At 37.2% G+C, this 17,364-nt stretch overlaps 2 protein-coding genes across 3 annotated transcripts; one reads left to right on the top strand and one right to left on the bottom strand.

Annotated features, from left to right (window-relative positions):
• Positions 1 to 521: 521 nt before the first annotated feature.
• On the bottom strand, positions 522 to 2,578 carry LOC111246168 (uncharacterized). The gene is made up of 4 exons (XM_022795309.2): positions 2,350 to 2,578; positions 1,649 to 1,799; positions 1,189 to 1,347; positions 522 to 865 (listed from the first exon to the last, which is right to left on the bottom strand). The coding sequence occupies exons 1-4, from the start codon at positions 2,405 to 2,407 to the stop codon at positions 790 to 792; spliced, it is 444 nt and encodes a 147-aa protein (XP_022651044.1). The 5' UTR covers positions 2,408 to 2,578; the 3' UTR covers positions 522 to 789.
• A 145-nt stretch (positions 2,579 to 2,723) lies between these two features.
• Vps2 (vacuolar protein sorting 2) lies at positions 2,724 to 12,560 on the top strand. Of its 2 annotated transcripts, none has more exons than XM_086983672.1 (6): positions 2,724 to 3,014; positions 4,708 to 4,820; positions 5,315 to 5,428; positions 9,805 to 9,973; positions 10,153 to 10,269; positions 11,155 to 12,560. In XM_086983672.1, the coding sequence occupies exons 1-6, from the start codon at positions 2,961 to 2,963 to the stop codon at positions 11,335 to 11,337; spliced, it is 750 nt and encodes a 249-aa protein (XP_086839798.1). In that variant the 5' UTR covers positions 2,724 to 2,960; the 3' UTR covers positions 11,338 to 12,560. The 2 variants fall into 2 exon arrangements, with proteins under 2 accessions (XP_086839798.1, XP_022651041.1); XM_022795306.2 differs by having other exon boundaries at positions 2,724 to 3,018.
• The last annotated feature ends 4,804 nt before the right edge of the window (positions 12,561 to 17,364 follow it).

The following is a 17,364-nucleotide window of genomic DNA, read 5'->3' as shown; positions in this document are numbered from 1 at the left end:
AACGACCGCAAATTGATACAAGTGATAACCTGGTATTTAATTGGGTTTGGAATAACTACATCGAAGGTAAAAATATGGCTGTGGGCGGACATGTTAAATTATACCTAACAGAAGGCTTCCTAAAAAGCAATTTATTATACTCTGCCGTCTCTTCTTTTTTGCTTAGGTAGTTTTATCTTTGATGAGTAGACTGGTTGTAACTATAATACATTGCACGCTGTAATCTTTATAACAATTGTGGAGCGTACAGAGAGGACATTTATTAACGCCTCAACGTTTCATAAAACCGCTAAATCTTCTTAGTATTCCTCTAATCAACCAATTTTATTATCTCCGGCAGAAACAATATTAGCGGAACATTTTAAATTTCTGTTTGCCCAAATCCCTGTTTTCAATGCCCCTTATTTAGTTATATGATATAATGATATGGTCCCACAGTATCAGACAAACAACACAGTTGTGAAGTCTGTGAAGTCATAACACACTTGCTATCAACTTCCAAACAAAAAAAAAGAGCTAAGTACAAAGACCATACCGTAAGCGAAGTATTAATTTATTTTAGACACAGAGTTATCCCCTTGAGTGGTAATCTATGTTCTTGAACATCACGACACAAATCCATAGATGCATTAAGTTGACTTCAACCAGCACGTTATATCTGGGCTGTTTATCCTGCTGATTTTAATGATCTAACTTTCGAAGTGAGACATAACAGATACACTTCAAATTGAAATACATACTAATACCCTTATAGACAAATTGTCACGGTTTATGTGCTAGGATTCTTTTTCAATTCAACATCTTCCTAAATTCTGCACGTTCCTTCGCACGTTTTGTGAAATGTATATTGTACTCTTCCTCAAACCTGCGATCAAAATAACCAAGCATGTTACTTAAAAGCACTACAATGTATTTTAGCTAAATGTATCGAACGATACCGATGAATTCACTTTGGTACGATAAATTTTCACAAGAAAAATAACGCTTCATTCGTATAAAAGCATTTTAAGTTTTCTTCGTTTTCTGCACAATATGGCTTTGAGAGAATTTTGCGATAAAGCCAAGTTATAGTAAAAAAAAATTCGTTTATAGGTTGAATAAGTAATACCTCAAAAAAAATCTTAATATTAGATCATCATGGAAACGATCAAACTAAACGCTACAAGTGACAACTTAACCGATACACACCTCTTAAAGTCTTCATCAGTAAATACGGAAGTCTCTTCCTCTTTATCCTTATCTGAGTCCTTTACTGATATAAAGTCCCTGTTGTTTTTAAATAATCTCTCTCGAACCAAATCGTTTGACAGGATCTTCTTCGAGTAGCTGTCAATTTTCGTGCTGTATCTGTCCAATGGAGGAGAAAATGCAGAGAAATAGGTTTGATGCATTCGCAGATCTCGAGGTAGGACCGAACTAATTTGCCCCGGAAAATTACTAACAGTATGATGTTCTTAGACATTAGCAGTCTATAAATAAGACAGATAGTACACAAGGCATTTTTCTTGATCTGAAAAATGCTATTAAAGGTCTAGAGCTTTAAAAAACTATATAGTTATCTTTTCACGATATGAATTAGAATAAATTCTAAAACTCAATAGATAAATAACTAAATAGATAAATGCCAACGCCATTAGTTATTACGTACCGTTTAATCCTTTCTATGTTCGCCTTCATGTAATTTTTTTGACGTTTCTTGCGAATTTCTTCAACAAGTTTGCGAGTCCGTTTCTCTATCGAAGACAGTTTCACTAATTTGACCCTATTAATCTGCTTTGCTGCAGATTTCTTAGTCTTTTCTGAAGAACACGGATCAAAATCAAGTTCGAAATGAACATTCCGCTAAGCAGTACTCTTCGTGCATAACAGTGCATAAAGCACTGCTTGATGTCGACGGGTAAAGGTAATTTTTTATGACTTCGGTAATCACTAACAGTAAGCTAATAACCAAAACGTTTAAAAAAGAAAATTGACGAAAGAACTAAATGCATAAAAATAAAATGTTACAGATCTATTCATTCATCCTGCACGTAGACAATACATATAAAAAATCTGCGTCTATAATTTTTGTTTACTTGATAGAATGTTTATATACATTCATAGTTTTCGAATTGTCTGATTCATACCTAATAATAAAATGCGTTTTTTATTCGGAGTGTTTTCAAATAGTGCAGTTGTAAAAAAACATGGAAAATAAATTGTGACAAACACTTTGATATGCTCGAGGATTTATTGAAAAATTCCCAACTTTTTTAAGAGAACAAGAAACAACCAATAAAACACCAAAAACGTTAGCTGTTAATAAATTGCTACCTAAATAAAAAAGTCTTTTTAATATTTTTCCCTTACCTGTGTGTTCCAGATCGCCCATAAGAAGTGCAGCCTTTTTTAGCACCGACAGAGACATTTTTAGGACTTTAGCGGTAATTTCCTGCGCACTATGATTACAACGAACGGTAACGACTTTAGTAGCTATGTAGAACAAACTTTTATTGAGATTTACACATACTCACAGCCGAGTGCGCCGGTTTCCGTGCACATGTGAAATATGTTTTTATTTTGCATTTGTTGATTTTTGTTATCATAATTGACCGCCGCGCGCAGACGACGCGCAGCTCAATGCTCCGCCTTTAAGTAGATCTTAAACTCTTTCTGGCACTTAAGAAGAGCGGAATGAAATTCATGATCAAATGGGCTTAAAAAAAATTAATCAGGTAGCAAGCTGTGATGTCCAACTGCTTAGTAGTCTCAAGTTAGCGACCCTTTCAAGTTAGTCAAATGTATTATTGTCAACTTGGCGGAATAATATCACATTGTAAAGGAACTGAAGTGGAGCAGCTGAGAAAAAATCGATTAGCGGATGAGTCACAAACAAGAAAGCCCTGCTGCAGTGCTTGGCAGCAGTAGAGTCATCATTGTCAGCTGTGTGACTAAGTGTATTATTCTGTGGCCGCAGTTTGATGAAAGTTGTGGTAACTTTTTGGCAACTTCGTTCTTCAAAACGTCTTCCTTCAGTAGGTTTGTATATATGTTCATCAAGTGGTGCCTACCTATTTTTTATTGTGTATAAACCTGTAACCTAACTCTTGTGTATGGCAGAATTAAATACTGCACCGGCACGCAGATACAAGAATACAATTCGCGACTGCAATTGGTTGACAAGGCGCAACATGACACCAAACGGAAGCCAGGACAGCCCATACTCAACTAAGAGATTTTCAAATGCGTCTGAAATTGATAAGACTTTATTAGAATACGAGGCTTTGATAGACTGTAGAAGCATTTCTGCTTGACAGTTGAGTAACAATGTCGATTATTACAAACAATTGTGGTAGATCCTAAAAGATTGTTTACCAATAGTAAAACAATTTAAGCTGAGTGCGCTACTCAGCGTAACACTTGGCGTATGAGCCACGAGTACAGGTAGCATGACTTAGTCTTTCTCGTTCTAGGCGTTCTGCCATAACAATGGCCCTCTCTTTTTGTGTTACGAATATGTTGCGAGATTGAGCACTATTTATAAAGTTACAATTACGGTAATCCCTATATAGTAATTATTATGCTGTTAATCTGGCAGAGAACACCTATTGAGTTTTTACTAGACAATGTTTCGTGAAGTGATTCACTGAAATCATTTTGGAGCGGTGTATGCTTTGATTCCTTTACTCCTTTAATTACTTTATGCACCTTGCATCTATGGCTTTTTACTTGGATAACAGTTTTGAAATCATTATTTTCTTTTCAAAGTTCCTATATGATCTATAAAGTTTATGAAGCTTAACACCTAGCCTGTAGACTTGTAGGTGACCTAATGGACCGTAACAGCTGACAGTGACTGCTACGACAAACAATTAAAAGTAAAAAAAATGCTGGTTGTTTTTAATTTTCTTAAATAAATATATATATATATATAATAAATTTTTAACAAATATTTAAAGGGAACGTGCCCCACAGCAAGCTTTAGATCATCAAGCATCGCGATATTGCAGTCATAGCATGAGTCGGAAGCAACAGCTCTCTTACAACGCATTGGGAAAAGAAGCTTCAGGAAGACAAAGAGAATCCAGTTTTTTTTTATTGTGATAGCCTTCTCTAATTCTTGGGTAACATGGGAGTGCTAACCTCTTGCAAATCAACAGTTCCGCATTTTTTCTTATTAAATGTAATCCTTGTTGCCAAATAGTACAAGACTTTAGTGGATAAATTTGGTTTTCGATATCTGCGCCTATGACGCTGCTTGATTAGTGTTTTTATGTAAACATCCATTCCCTAGGCGAGTCTTTAATTCACTCAATTCATGGTAATAGTATGAGGTCATTGATTTATTTTCTGCTGGTTATTGATCCAATTGCTGCATTAACATGCGGTTTTTCGAATCAAATTAGGTGTACAAGGTGCGTCATGTAGAAATATTTAGGTGAGATTAATAAAAGGAACTGAGTCGGAAAGGAGGAGACGTTTATACCTTTTCTTGTAGTTATATGAGTATTGCGTTAGGAAGAACAAAATTAAAAGTGTTTAGTACTTACGATTCAAGCCAGAACTTCTCTCACCGGAAAGGTATAATATATTAACTATCGTTATATATATTAACTATGAAGTCTAGTTTTCACAGACTCAAATCATCGTGTTGATAGCCATAGAATATTTTTATTATTATCATTATTTAGAACACAAACAGTACAATATCTTAATTCTGTATTTCAGTCTAAACGATACGAAATGGAATGGTTGTTCGGACGCAGGAAGACGCCGGAGGAAATGCTACGAGAAAATCAGCGGGCGCTAAACAAAGCAATCAGAGATCTTGACAGGGAAAAGTACTAGTCCGGAATTTTTGCTGCCTTATTTACAACGCTTTCATTTTATTCTTTATAATCATATTAATATACGATTTATAACCTAAGCTATTTTTTAAAATTCTAAGTAAGAGAAAATGGTAGCCCTCCAATCCACCATTAGAACAAACGACGTTAGATTTTATAACAGATTTAATAAACTGTGTAACTAAACACCGCCAACAAATATTCACAGTCGATGATTTGGTGATTCTTTTTGTAGCGATCCTATAGTTATAAAGAATGAGACATGGTGAACAAGAGCAAATAAATACCTGAAAATATTGATTTTTTTCGGACTAATACGGTGAAGGAAAACAACTTGGAAGCGAAAATAGAGGCCATACCTAACAAAATTGAAAAATGTAAAAATACTTCTTCTTTAAGCACCGTTTCTGTTGCTTCTAAGTATTGGATGTAAATATCTCCATTAATATAATAATATTTTCTGAATCTTGTGTGAAACGATGATACAGAGCAAAGATGGAGCAGCAGGAAAAGAAGTTGATTGCGGATATGAAGAAAATGGCTAAAGATAACCAGATGGAATCTGTCAAGATTATGGCAAGGGATTTGGTGCGCACGCGCAGGTATTCCATTTTCATAGCTTTGTTTACAATAAAGCCATATCTCAAGAAATTGATAATTTAGCCCAGTTTTTATCTTGTTAGTAATAAACTTACTAGTACTATATCCAGTTCACTGAATCAGTTGCCAAAATAGCAATATACATTTAGCTATGGAAATTTAAAATACAACAATGCCTTCTAAGAAGGCGCATGTGTAAGACGTTTCACTAAGGGAAGTTTTCTGTGTGAACACATCCGATGCAGCAATGACGAAGTTCGACCGCTGGTGATTAACGATTGACCGACCAATGGGAAGGTATTATTACCATGTCCGGCCGGAACCTAAAACATATTTATTATTTTATTATATTAAATATACATAATTTATACGTCAGTTTCACTTATCCCCGTCATGCGGCGGGGTACTCGCATTTCTTGGCATTCCACTGTGGCCCAGGCTTGGGCAACAGTTTCCGTCACGCTTAAGGTACTGGCGTGGGAGACGACTGAGAACCGATCTTTCTGGCCAGAGCACTCCGGGAGGGGGTGAGGGCGTCTGCTCGGGGACCCTCCTCCCCTAACGAAACCGAGCATGGACCTCTACCTTGAGCTTGGGTACTAAGTGATGGGATCCTTAGACTGATTGCAATTCTAGTGGCTTCAAAACCTTACACCCAATCGAATAGCGTTATACCTAGGGCTTTCCGAACCGTAGTATTCATTATGCATCTCGAAGACAGAAACGGGGAATTCCGGTAGACGGATCGAAGAAGCGCTCCGTAATGGCGTGGATCGACCGCTTCACCGATCCGTTTGCTTGCGCATACGTACACGGTAATTTTTGCATGGTGAATATTGGAACGTGCCAGATACTACTGGGTGCTGGAATGGATGGTGAAATAGCTGGCGTTATCCGTAACGGTTACGTTCAAAGGGTCGTACCAGACGAGAGCGTCTGCCACAGTCGGGGCTACCATATAGAGAGCCGGGAACGCGTGGGCAAAACGGTTATGATAGCCTATACTCACCACCACAAAGTGAAGTCCCGTAAAATTCGGGCCTATTTTTACAAAAGAGCTTATCGGAGGTTTGCAAATGTCTGGGGCAGGCAGGACTCGAGGTTCAGTTTTGTCCGTTGATAAATCCTACAACTGTGGACGTTCTCTCAGGCCCTCGTCCAGATGCCGCTTTCTGAAACGAAATTGGACGTCAATCGGTGGTAGTCTTTGTTAAGCATGGATGGCCTTGATGTCAAAGTCGATACCGCCGGTTTGGCCGATCGCGGGGGACTGCCAGAGACCCCCTTATTGGGAATGGTATACTGTGGCTCTCCGTAGAAGAAACCAGTTGGATCCTCTATCTTCCGGCTTCAAGACGACCTGGCCGTTTCTGTGGAGCATGGTCACGGCTCAGCGCGGGCTCGCCAACTGGTGTGCTGCGAACAGAGGTCCAGACAGAGAACAGAGAGAGGAACAGAGTCTGCAGCTACTTTAACACGCTGGTGTCAGTGAGCACCTTAAACCGCTGTTCTTATAGATATAGGTAGAATTTCGTTACCGCTGACGAACAGTAGCGGCTGGCGCTAGAGCATCTATCTCCACAAATTTCTTCTCAAATCAGGGAGATGATTCCTAACGAGACAACCCTATGTCCGACTTATACGATCTCCAACATAGTAAACGAACACTTTGATGCTCAAAAATGTAAACCAGCGGCAGTATTAACAATAGTTATTACTAAATTGTGCAGGTAGTATCTAGAAAGAAGCACCAGCACTTATTGTTTGATAAATCAGATAAGAAATGGTATCAACCTTTACTGGTTATTTTCATATATATATATATATATATATATGTATATATGCATGCTTGATTTTTTGAAGATAAGTCTTCGTGGACCTACAAATATTTGTCCAGCCATTTGTCTCCGGATAAAGTGGTGCAGCCCTGACATAGTTAATTCTTAAAGAATTGACGAAATTTTCGACTATTCATGATGCGAATTGGGAGTCGTTGTCAGTGATGAATACGTGCCGTAGTGCGTTGATGGTTTTGTGAAGCTTGTAGCTGAACTTAGTAGGCTACCTGAAATATATGTCGACGGTAATGAAAAACATTTTGCCCCTTCTAGAGGACTAGCAAAATCAAGATGTATGTGATCAAAAGATCCCGATGATGTATGGGTACTTTCGTTAGATTTTTAGATTGTTTAGTGCGATGAGGGCATTTTCGGACCATTTTTCGATGTCGTTATTGATCAGCGGCCAGTATATGCAGAATCTTATGGCCTGTTTTCTTTTGGTTCTGCCTTAGTGATTAGCGAGTAATTCTTTCGATAAGACTGCTTGAAAATCTTTTAGTATTGTAATTCTGTTATTGAAAAAAAGCATCTTTTCCTTATGGATAGCGAATCATGCCAGTTATAGAAGCAGAATAGTGAATCGTTAGTTGACAGAATTTTGGATCATTTGTCTCAAGAAAGTTAATAGCTTCAGGTGAAATTACATCATAACGGACATCTTTCAATGTTGCTGCTAAACGAAAACTGATTTCTAGAAGAAATTTTTAGTTTCTAGAAGTATTTTAGTTAGTAGTAAGTTGCGATGGGGCGTCCGCATTACCGAACTCGCTGGTTCTTTTATATTGTGCCTTTAGGAGTATGGATTGTCAGTAACTTCTTTGATTCGTTATGAACTCCAATCTAAAAAGATGTCTCCGTAAAATCTCTTGTCGATAAGTATTTTTCACCGTTAGTGTAGTTGTCGTCTGGTGTTGATAGTGGGTACTGATGGTTGTTCTCTAATATACCATTCGCGTTGGTCCGTAAAATCCGCCCATAAGGTCATTGGCTTTGTTCTGATGTACTACCGCAAGAGCGTCACGTAGGTAATTTCGTCAAAATAATTTTCAGGTTATATTACTTCTCTACGTCTGGTATTCCCATTAGGCATTTCATCAGACGCCTGGCTCCTAAAACGAAACGAAATACGTCGATGCCCGGGGTTGAACCTAGACCGAAACGTGACCCTAGTCTTAGTATACAAACACGTTATTTACTAAGATATCACCACTACTTCTACTTTTGCATCTGGATACCCGAGTATCCTCAAACATCGTTTTTATGTTCTTTGCATCTAGCATTTTTAATAGTATATTGTGGTCAATGGCATAGCAGTTTGATTGGTGTTCGCCTCACAAGTCGAAGTCTGTCGTAAAATATTCCAAGTAATTAAGTTCTTGCATATTGGCTGCACGTTGCGAATGATTACACGATACTAATATAGGTTTCTCTAGTTTATCTCAGGTCTATTTACGCATCATAGTAATATCAGATGCGGTATCTTATGTCACTGTGATCTTTTTGTTCGGTTTCTTCACTGTCCTTCAGACCCTAGTAAAAAAAAATAGTGTTTAGATTCCCGTTAACAACGTCGATTGCCGCAATATAAAACTTTTCAGCCCTCTCGTACTGAACTGTTTTAATCGTGCGATTAGGAACCTTGGATCTGCCCGTATTCCAGCGAAAGTATCTGCTACAAGTTTAACTGTTTAATGCTCTAGATGGTTCTAGTCTAACGCATCCCTTAAACGGGGTTGGTTTATTTTTTCTGTAAGGTATTTCCTGAAAAATCGTATGTTTATCATGTGTGCTCTTATTTTGGAGTATGTATTGGGTGTTTGTTTGGTTCATGATGATGTGTGTATAAGGTAGTGTTTGCTTTTCATCCAAGTGCTTTACAGTTGTGTGCTTTAGTTTCGGGCAGCATACGTGGTGATCTTAGGCGCGGCGATGAAGCGCGATCTCGCTGTTTTTTTAATATTGGACTGGAAGCCTGCATAATCATGTTTAAACTGCAAAAGCCCCCGTGATATCGATGAACCTTCGAACGCTTTTTTAATTCTTATTGCTGGAACCAAATTTACAACAATGACCAGGTTCGACCGCTGACCACTGGCGATTGACCGCCCCGCCGGAGGGCATTATGTACCTACAACAAGAAAAAACCAGCAATACATTCATTGTAATTATATAGTTTATACGTCCGTCTCACTGACTAGCTAGATAATATAGTCTTAGGTAAGTTTGACAACGCTAAATATAGCTGCTATTAAACTACAATTCTAATAAACGAATCTTTTTTTTAACTCTTTGGCTACTTTTTTGTTTATCAATCAGAGAAGCTTACTATGATTTTCTTAGGCATCTCCAAGTGTTTGTTCGTATCAGCTTGGTTAATCTCTTGGCTATTCTGCATAACAGATATTATAGAGTTACAGATGTAGTTTTTGGAAGCAATAAATAAAACAGTCGACATCTTATTTTTTTTCTATAAAGAACAAGAAAATGATAGCTTGTTCGTACACAACTTGATGTAAGTCGTTTTTTCTGCGATGTAGATATATCAAGAAGTTCCTGCTCATGAAGGCCAACATACAAGGCGTTTCCCTAAAGATCCAGACTCTTCGCTCACAAAATGCGATGGCGCAGGCCATGCGCGGAGTGACCCGCGCAATGGGAAGCATGAACAGACAACTAAATCTACCGCAGATACAGAAGATTATGATGGTACGATATTCTGATGTAGATCACGTATGGCCTATCAGATAAGGGGTCAGAATTTTTTCTCCTTGTGCATGAGCCTGTTGCATTATTATTATATCGTTGGGTTGTTATGGTTCACATTTGCGTATAATAGTAACAGTGTATTAACGCGTGCATTGTCCTTGTACGACTTTTCAAAATAGGAGTTTGAAAAACAGTCTATGATGATGGACGCTAAGGAGGACATGATGAACGACGCGATCGATGATGCAATGGAGGATGAAGGAGACGAGGAAGAGTCCGAAGAGATTGTCAACCAGGTGAGAGATAAGAACTCTGCATAAAAGTATGATATGGTTCGTGACAAAACTACGCTAGAATTATAATCGTTAAAGCTAACTGAAACCTGTGTATTTTAATTAAGAAATCATTATTAGTCATTTATCCGTATTTGGTGAATTATAATCAAGAGCTTAAGGATGCGTTAAAACAACTGCAAGCATAATTATATTATTATTATTATTATGCTACTATTTAAAAGTGTATTTCCATAAATTTTTACGAATATAGTGCCCAAATAGATTTCGTGTAGAGGTTCTTAGCTCTGAGTTGCACATTTTTAAGGATCCAGTGTACATCATGACAGATTCGAGGCGTATGCTAAATCTAAATGCTAAACCTCTATACAAAGAGGTAAACAACAGCCGCGATGATACAATGTCTACAAACGTTATACAAAACGTTTGTAGACATTGTGTTTTAATCAAAATTAAGATTAGTCATATGTTGGTAGGCCTTTTGGTTTCGACCTGTTCTAAGGCTTCATTTAATGTTTTTCATCATGTAATGGATACATGATGAAAAGATGATCATTGTAGAGGCTACTTTTGCAAAGAAGCTAGCTGGGGTTCAGAATAACCTGGACCTTTGGTCAAAGAGGATCTTGCAAGGTGTATTCCTTTGTAAGTACATGTTGCTGTTGGACGATTACGAGCTTACTTTTTAGGACGATATGAGGAATACTCCAGTGATCACCACTGCGTGAACTAAACATTCCGTTTTTTTGTTTGACCCAGCTACATTGTTGGAGCTTCTGTTTAAAGGCACCAAGAGCATTATTGAGCTATAAAATCCTGTTCCAAAAAAAAACGAACCAAAAAAACAACAACTAGCAATTAGTTCAAAGTAACACGAGGCTGTTTCAGGTTCTTGATGAGCTGGGATTGCAACTTGCTGCCAAATTGACAGAACTCCCGGACACAGCAGGAGGTAGTGTACTACAGACCGGCACTGTTGCAAAAAATTCACCTGTCGCCGAAAATACTAGCGACGTAAACGACGCAGACGCCGACCTCATGGCGCGACTCGATAAACTCCGTCGCGAGTAGATATACATTTACCGGTCTACCTAATCAAATGCCAGGACAGTAACAGTAACTGTTATGTAGATCAACGGTATATTTGTGAAGAATGTTCTGTGTATGAGAAATTTAGGAAAACACAAGTAGCTAAACCCTATATACGGCCGCTTATATATGGTGTGCGTCCGCCATAAAATAATATGAACGAGAAAAGTCGAAACCATTCAAAATGTAAACCTGTGACAATCTGTTATTATACCTTATTGTAGACACTGGTACTGTGGCGTTTATATGGTGTACGAAGACTCTCATCCTGTTATAGAGTCGCTTCGTAGTGGCAAGAGTTATGGGTAATGTAATGGGTAAACGCGCAAATAAAATAGTAGGAGCGGTAATTAAGCAGAGGAGACTAGAAATTTGCAAGCAGATTGGGATCTGATATCTTTTCGGATGAATTTCGATTCCGTAAAAAGTATGAACTCCATTGTTGCGAATTGATTACAAGTTCAAAAGTCGTGTTAAGTTAAATGCAAAAAGATATTTTTTCCTTTCATATGACAGGTTAAACCTAGCCTCAGTCTAACATACTTTCATAACATTTAGAAAAGTTTCATGCAAGTTCACTATTGGAGTTTACGTACTTGATTTAGGCGGAACGGTATTTGTTTCAGCAAAAATGAGGCATAATAATTTAGGGATTTTTCCCCAAGTAAGTACTATTAATGGTCAAAACAGACCTTTATTCTTTAAAAGTGGATATTTGTTTATTTCCAAAATCCCATCTCGATTTGCAGAATCATGGAAACATAGATACCTAGTAGAAAAGAATTATTACCCAAAAAACCTCCTTTCAAAAAAACTGGAAAATATCACTTGTGTCTAGGATGTATTCCTTACGTATGCAATAGATGTGAGTTAAATCATTAACTCATTGAGTCCTAATCTATGTCAATACAGTTACCCCTGCTGAGCTAGTCGGTGAAGGACTGTTTGCTGCAAACATCTCCCTATCTTGAAATATTTTTGTCGTAAGAAAAAGGAAATTGGTAGAATAATCATGCTATGTAAGCCGTTCCATAATTAAAGTTATGTAACATTCGTATTGATTACACAACTATTTACTGCTAAGTAAACCGTCATCAATATTGCCACAACCACAAGGGCGGCATCTGTGTAAATATAACTCTAAGGGCAAAAATAAATGTTTGTAATTAAGATATAAATAAACGGTTGAATTGCTTGTTGCACAACGAGTCGTTTTACTTTTTATCATCTAGGAGGCTCTTGTATTGTTTAGGATTTTTTTTATTATTGAAATCCACGTTTTTTACATAACTCAGTAAAAGGCTCGCCGGTAGTCTCGTATATACGGAACTAACATTACCATAAAAACGAATCGTTAATCAGCAAACAAACACCAAGGCCCTACGCTCTAGTCTACTTCTTAACGATTATAGAAAAAAATAAGTCTAGTACTACAGTTTCTACTATTTAATTCAAAACATTTCAGAAATTGTAAATGAAGAACTAATTATTAAACCTAAGACCTAATAACATAGCTAGAAAAACTACAAGAGCAGCTTTACAGAACAGAGCCGACAGCTTCTTTGATATGTGTTTTATTTATTGCTATTTTAGTAGACTATATTCATCAGTAGCATATTTGGAATCAAAAAGCTGTTACCGTAAAAACTGGATTCACAAGAGAAGTCAAAGAAAAATCAGTCGTGGCCAATTGATTCCGGCTGTATATGATCTAAATAACGACAATATCTAGGTAGACATCCGATTAGCATTACATGTTTAGTCGACCACAGAAGGACAGTACGTAATCCGGTAACAAAACAATGTGAGTTAAGATTTCTCCTGACTCGTATTTTATAGAATGTATATTTGACACACAAAACCTTATTTTTCTGTTCATGAGAATATGTATGCATTACTGCAGGCGCAAAAAAGGCAAATATTTGCTAACTATTTTTGCATAATCAAACATTATAATAAAGTTACATCGACATCGTATTACTGTTCTGACAAAAATACGTTTAATGATAAACAGGCATAAACATAAAACCCTTTGATTTGTTTGCAATATTATACTAGTGTAGCTATTGTTCATTAATTACGAAGCAGCTTCTGATTGGTTGGCGCAATACTAAAGGCTACTTCAATATTGCATTTGGAGGTCTCAGGCAATGCGGCAACTTTCTGCTAAATTCATTGAGACTAGATTCTACGCAGAATTTGCAAGGAAATGTCGGTATATATAATATCGTGGCGTTAACGATCTAAACACCTTAGTTCACATCATCATTTTCAGTTCAGTTCCAGTATGTCTTTATAAGTAGAATATATCACTTCGTAGGGCCCAAACCTGTGGTTTTGACGATATACTGCTAAGGGCTCGGCTATTCGGCTGTGAAAGGCGTTCGCCCAGTTTTTTATTCGTAGGTATTACTGGAATTAAGAAAATTACAGTTTTAGAGGGCAGGTAATTTCTGTCATTTATTCATTATTCTCATCATCGTTATATATATATTCGTAAGAAGTTATAATCATTATTATTCAATGATTGCTTTTGCGGCTCCATTGTTTATTTACTTAATATGTTTGCAAAATATTATTCAGTGGCTTCGATCTCTGTACTATTTGTTTTTAATAGCCGTGACGTAGTAATGGTAAGAATATACTGCACAGCTGTTGATGTTGCTGATTTAATCTTGAACCTGAGTGCTCCGCTGGTTTAATTTTGCTGAATGTGTAATCAGTGTCAGCGCGCGATACAATAATCGGATTTCGTCCAATGACGTGTCTCTGAACGAAACAGTGTTTTAAAGTGACACCTTTGCACAAACCTCAGACTGGATTTTTAACCCGATAGCGCTTTCCATCTAATTTTAGCGCTAGATTCCTTCTCCAAGGCTAACAGGCTATCATAATGATTTATAAGCCTTGATTATTGTATTCATTGTTTGTTTGTATATTTAGCGTATATTAATTCCTGTTATTATTGATAAAGATCAAATAAATATCTATGTGATAAAAATCGATGACCAGCCAATGTAGATGACCGACTCTGTGGCAGGAAACTAACGCCTATTAAATTTTGATTTTTGTAGCTTTGATAACTATTACCATCAACTTCCTTTCTCAGACAAACTCAATATATTCTGTTACTATTATTATTAACTAGTGTTTCTGTAACTGCCATTAATTTATTAAATCTTCGAAATTTTAGGTTGTATCGCATTCTAGACCAATATTATTTTATATCTGGTCACTTCCGACTCATTCTTTATTTCCTTTTGGAATATAACTTTATTGGTGTATTGTGGACCCAGAGAATATCGAGAACTTCAGCGTAGTAAGCGTCAATAGTCTAATGGATAGACTTCATCATTGTAAACAAATCGCAAACGTCACTAGGAAGTGCTATTAGATTTCGATCGTGCAGATACAAAACGCCGCGTGGAATCTTCCATGAGATGATAAACTTTTCAAAGGTTTTGCAGAAATTCCTCCCTCCACCAGGTAATCGGATATTTTATCCACCAACTAATTCAAATAATGAATACAGGATATAAATCATATTACTCTAAAAAGCAGCCAGTGTGGACTTCAAAGTGTGACGAAGAAGTTAATATGTCGGCTGCACTTACCATAAAAACTTAGACAATACTAAAGAGTCGTGTGTTGGATTCTAGTCTTCACGAGCTTCGTGAAATCGAATTCAATCGGAAACCTGAATGAACTTGTCTTTGTTCATAATGTCAGGTGTTGTAGTTACGAACCTTAAAAATTTCGATAATCGTCTCGTACGTAATATCCTCCAAGATCGAAGAACGAATAACTTTTGCTATAAAAAACGGGTTTATTGCATATTAAACCTTATTCAGCTTCTTCTGACGTAAATCTATTTTCTGCTGCATGCTTCCTATAACCAACGGCCAGGTCATGTATATGTCTTTTTGTATATATTATGTCTTTTTGAAACTCTGGTATCGAAAAGGTTCATTATTTTGGAGAAGCCATCTTGATGTGATTTGCCGAGTTTTTTTTACATATATATTTTCACGAAAAGCATACTAGCTATGACATAGAAAAAGTTGCCTGGTAGTATAACCGTATATTAACTAACACTACCTAGGAATGACTACTGAACTGTGTTCTTAGCACATGGGAGGCACCCAAAGATACTACAAAATTTAATGACATACCCGCGAAGTCTGATGGTCACGTGTCATCCAAAATTTTCATTCGAACCTACGACTATCAATGACGAAGTGACCGCCGCGGTGTTTTTGACCGAGGCCTGATCTTAATATTTGTTCCCGTGATAGCTTAGTGGGTACCGCATTTTGCCTGCTAATCTTAAGAAGCGACCCGTTGTGGTTTAGGTTCGAACTCAGGCATAGACACATAGTTCGTTTCGTGCTGACATGAGCCAGCCATGTAGCCATTCGTCTGATAAATAGCTAACGGAGATACCAAGCATAATATAAGGTGATTGTATTAAGCGTGAAAGAGTCTCATCACGCGTATGGCCAGTGAAATTTAGTAGAAACCTGTCAATTGAAAGAATATTGATAAATATCACACTCTTATTATCCCTAGTCTCTCTTATACTAGCGGGGATGGGATTACCTTACGTATTAACCGTCAGCTTTAATCTTTAGAGAAAAAAATCAAAGGGCTTTTTTTCCAGCTGTACAGCTGGCCAACCTAGGCATAGCTTTCCAAGATACATAGGTCTAAATGTGATCTGTATCTTTCTTTATGTTTTAAGGGTTTAGCAGTCATTGAATGTGTCATTCGCAGGAACAGGTCGCGTCTTCAAAGCATTGAAGATTACGAAACGTCACAATGTACCCAATTACTAAAAAAAAAACAAAACAATTTCCAAATAAACTAAGTTTTAGATAAAGCATCATTATTGTAAGCGTAACACCTAATGCAGTTTCGTCAAATTCTCACGAACCTGTTTTATATTTCAGTTTTTATTGCGCTTTCTAAGATACAATTAACTAAAATGAACTATGCACTTCAGAGGTATACTCCCAAAGGTAATTGGTACACCAGCTCACCTTCTCATAGGAAGCTATAGACGAGGGTGTCTGCGTACAACAATACGACTATGTGCTGAATATTCGCTTGTCTCATGTCAGCTTTTTTGATCGATAATAAACAGTCATCTAAATCGAGTTGATGTTTGAAGCTCATTTTAGGCATTTCCAACAACTGTTTTTGTACTAACACACGGCAGCTATTACAGCCACGAAAGTGACGTGTTTTCGAGTTCCAAAAGGAGTATATCCAGTAACACGGTGATCAGCGGCTCATAGAGTTAGCAATGCCTTATATAAGATATTACTAGCCTTATAAAATATAATAGTTTAGGATTGATTTAGTAGTAACACTCTTGATTCAAAGGCGATGCCACCGAGCAGTCAGTGTATACGCCTCTGCTAAGCGAGCGCTAGCCGAATTAAATTCAATACAATTTTATTAAGCGCAATAAAGATTACGGTTCAATAGTACATGATGTCATATGCGACTCAGCTAAACAGTTTTAATATAAATGAATATGCGTGTATTGCATTCAACATGTGCTTTCCGCAAATAAATTTATGAATGACGCTTTGTGTAATAACAACGGGACAAAGGCGGAGACCTTTAACATTTCAAAAAAAAAAAATTTAAATAAGGTTAGACCTAGAGAGGTATAATAGCTGACGTTGCCTGACAGTTATACTGTGTCGCCAATAACTGAACGCCGCCAGGAGATCAAGTAGCTAACCGGCACGTTAGTTAGTTATCTATCTACTTTATCAGCCTTTATCAAAATTGCACTTTAAAACAGCCGCAGCCGTAGAAGCAATCATCCTCCATGTTACTCAATGTAGTCTGTTTTAACGCAACGCGACGATTTACATGCGAACTTGTACTTAAAACAGTAAGAAAAGATTCTTTCTCCCTGAATCTTGGTTTGGTGACGAAACCTGGTTCCGCTTGCTCAGCTGTTGGAGCTGCAACTTGCGCGTTACACGTTTGTCG

The sequence above is a fragment of the Varroa destructor genome, unplaced genomic scaffold (assembly GCF_002443255.2).
Source record: "Varroa destructor unplaced genomic scaffold, Vdes_3.0 BEIS01000003.1, whole genome shotgun sequence".
NCBI classification, from domain to species: Eukaryota; Metazoa; Arthropoda; class Arachnida; order Mesostigmata; family Varroidae; genus Varroa; species Varroa destructor.
This window is presented reverse-complemented; position numbering and strand designations above follow the sequence as displayed.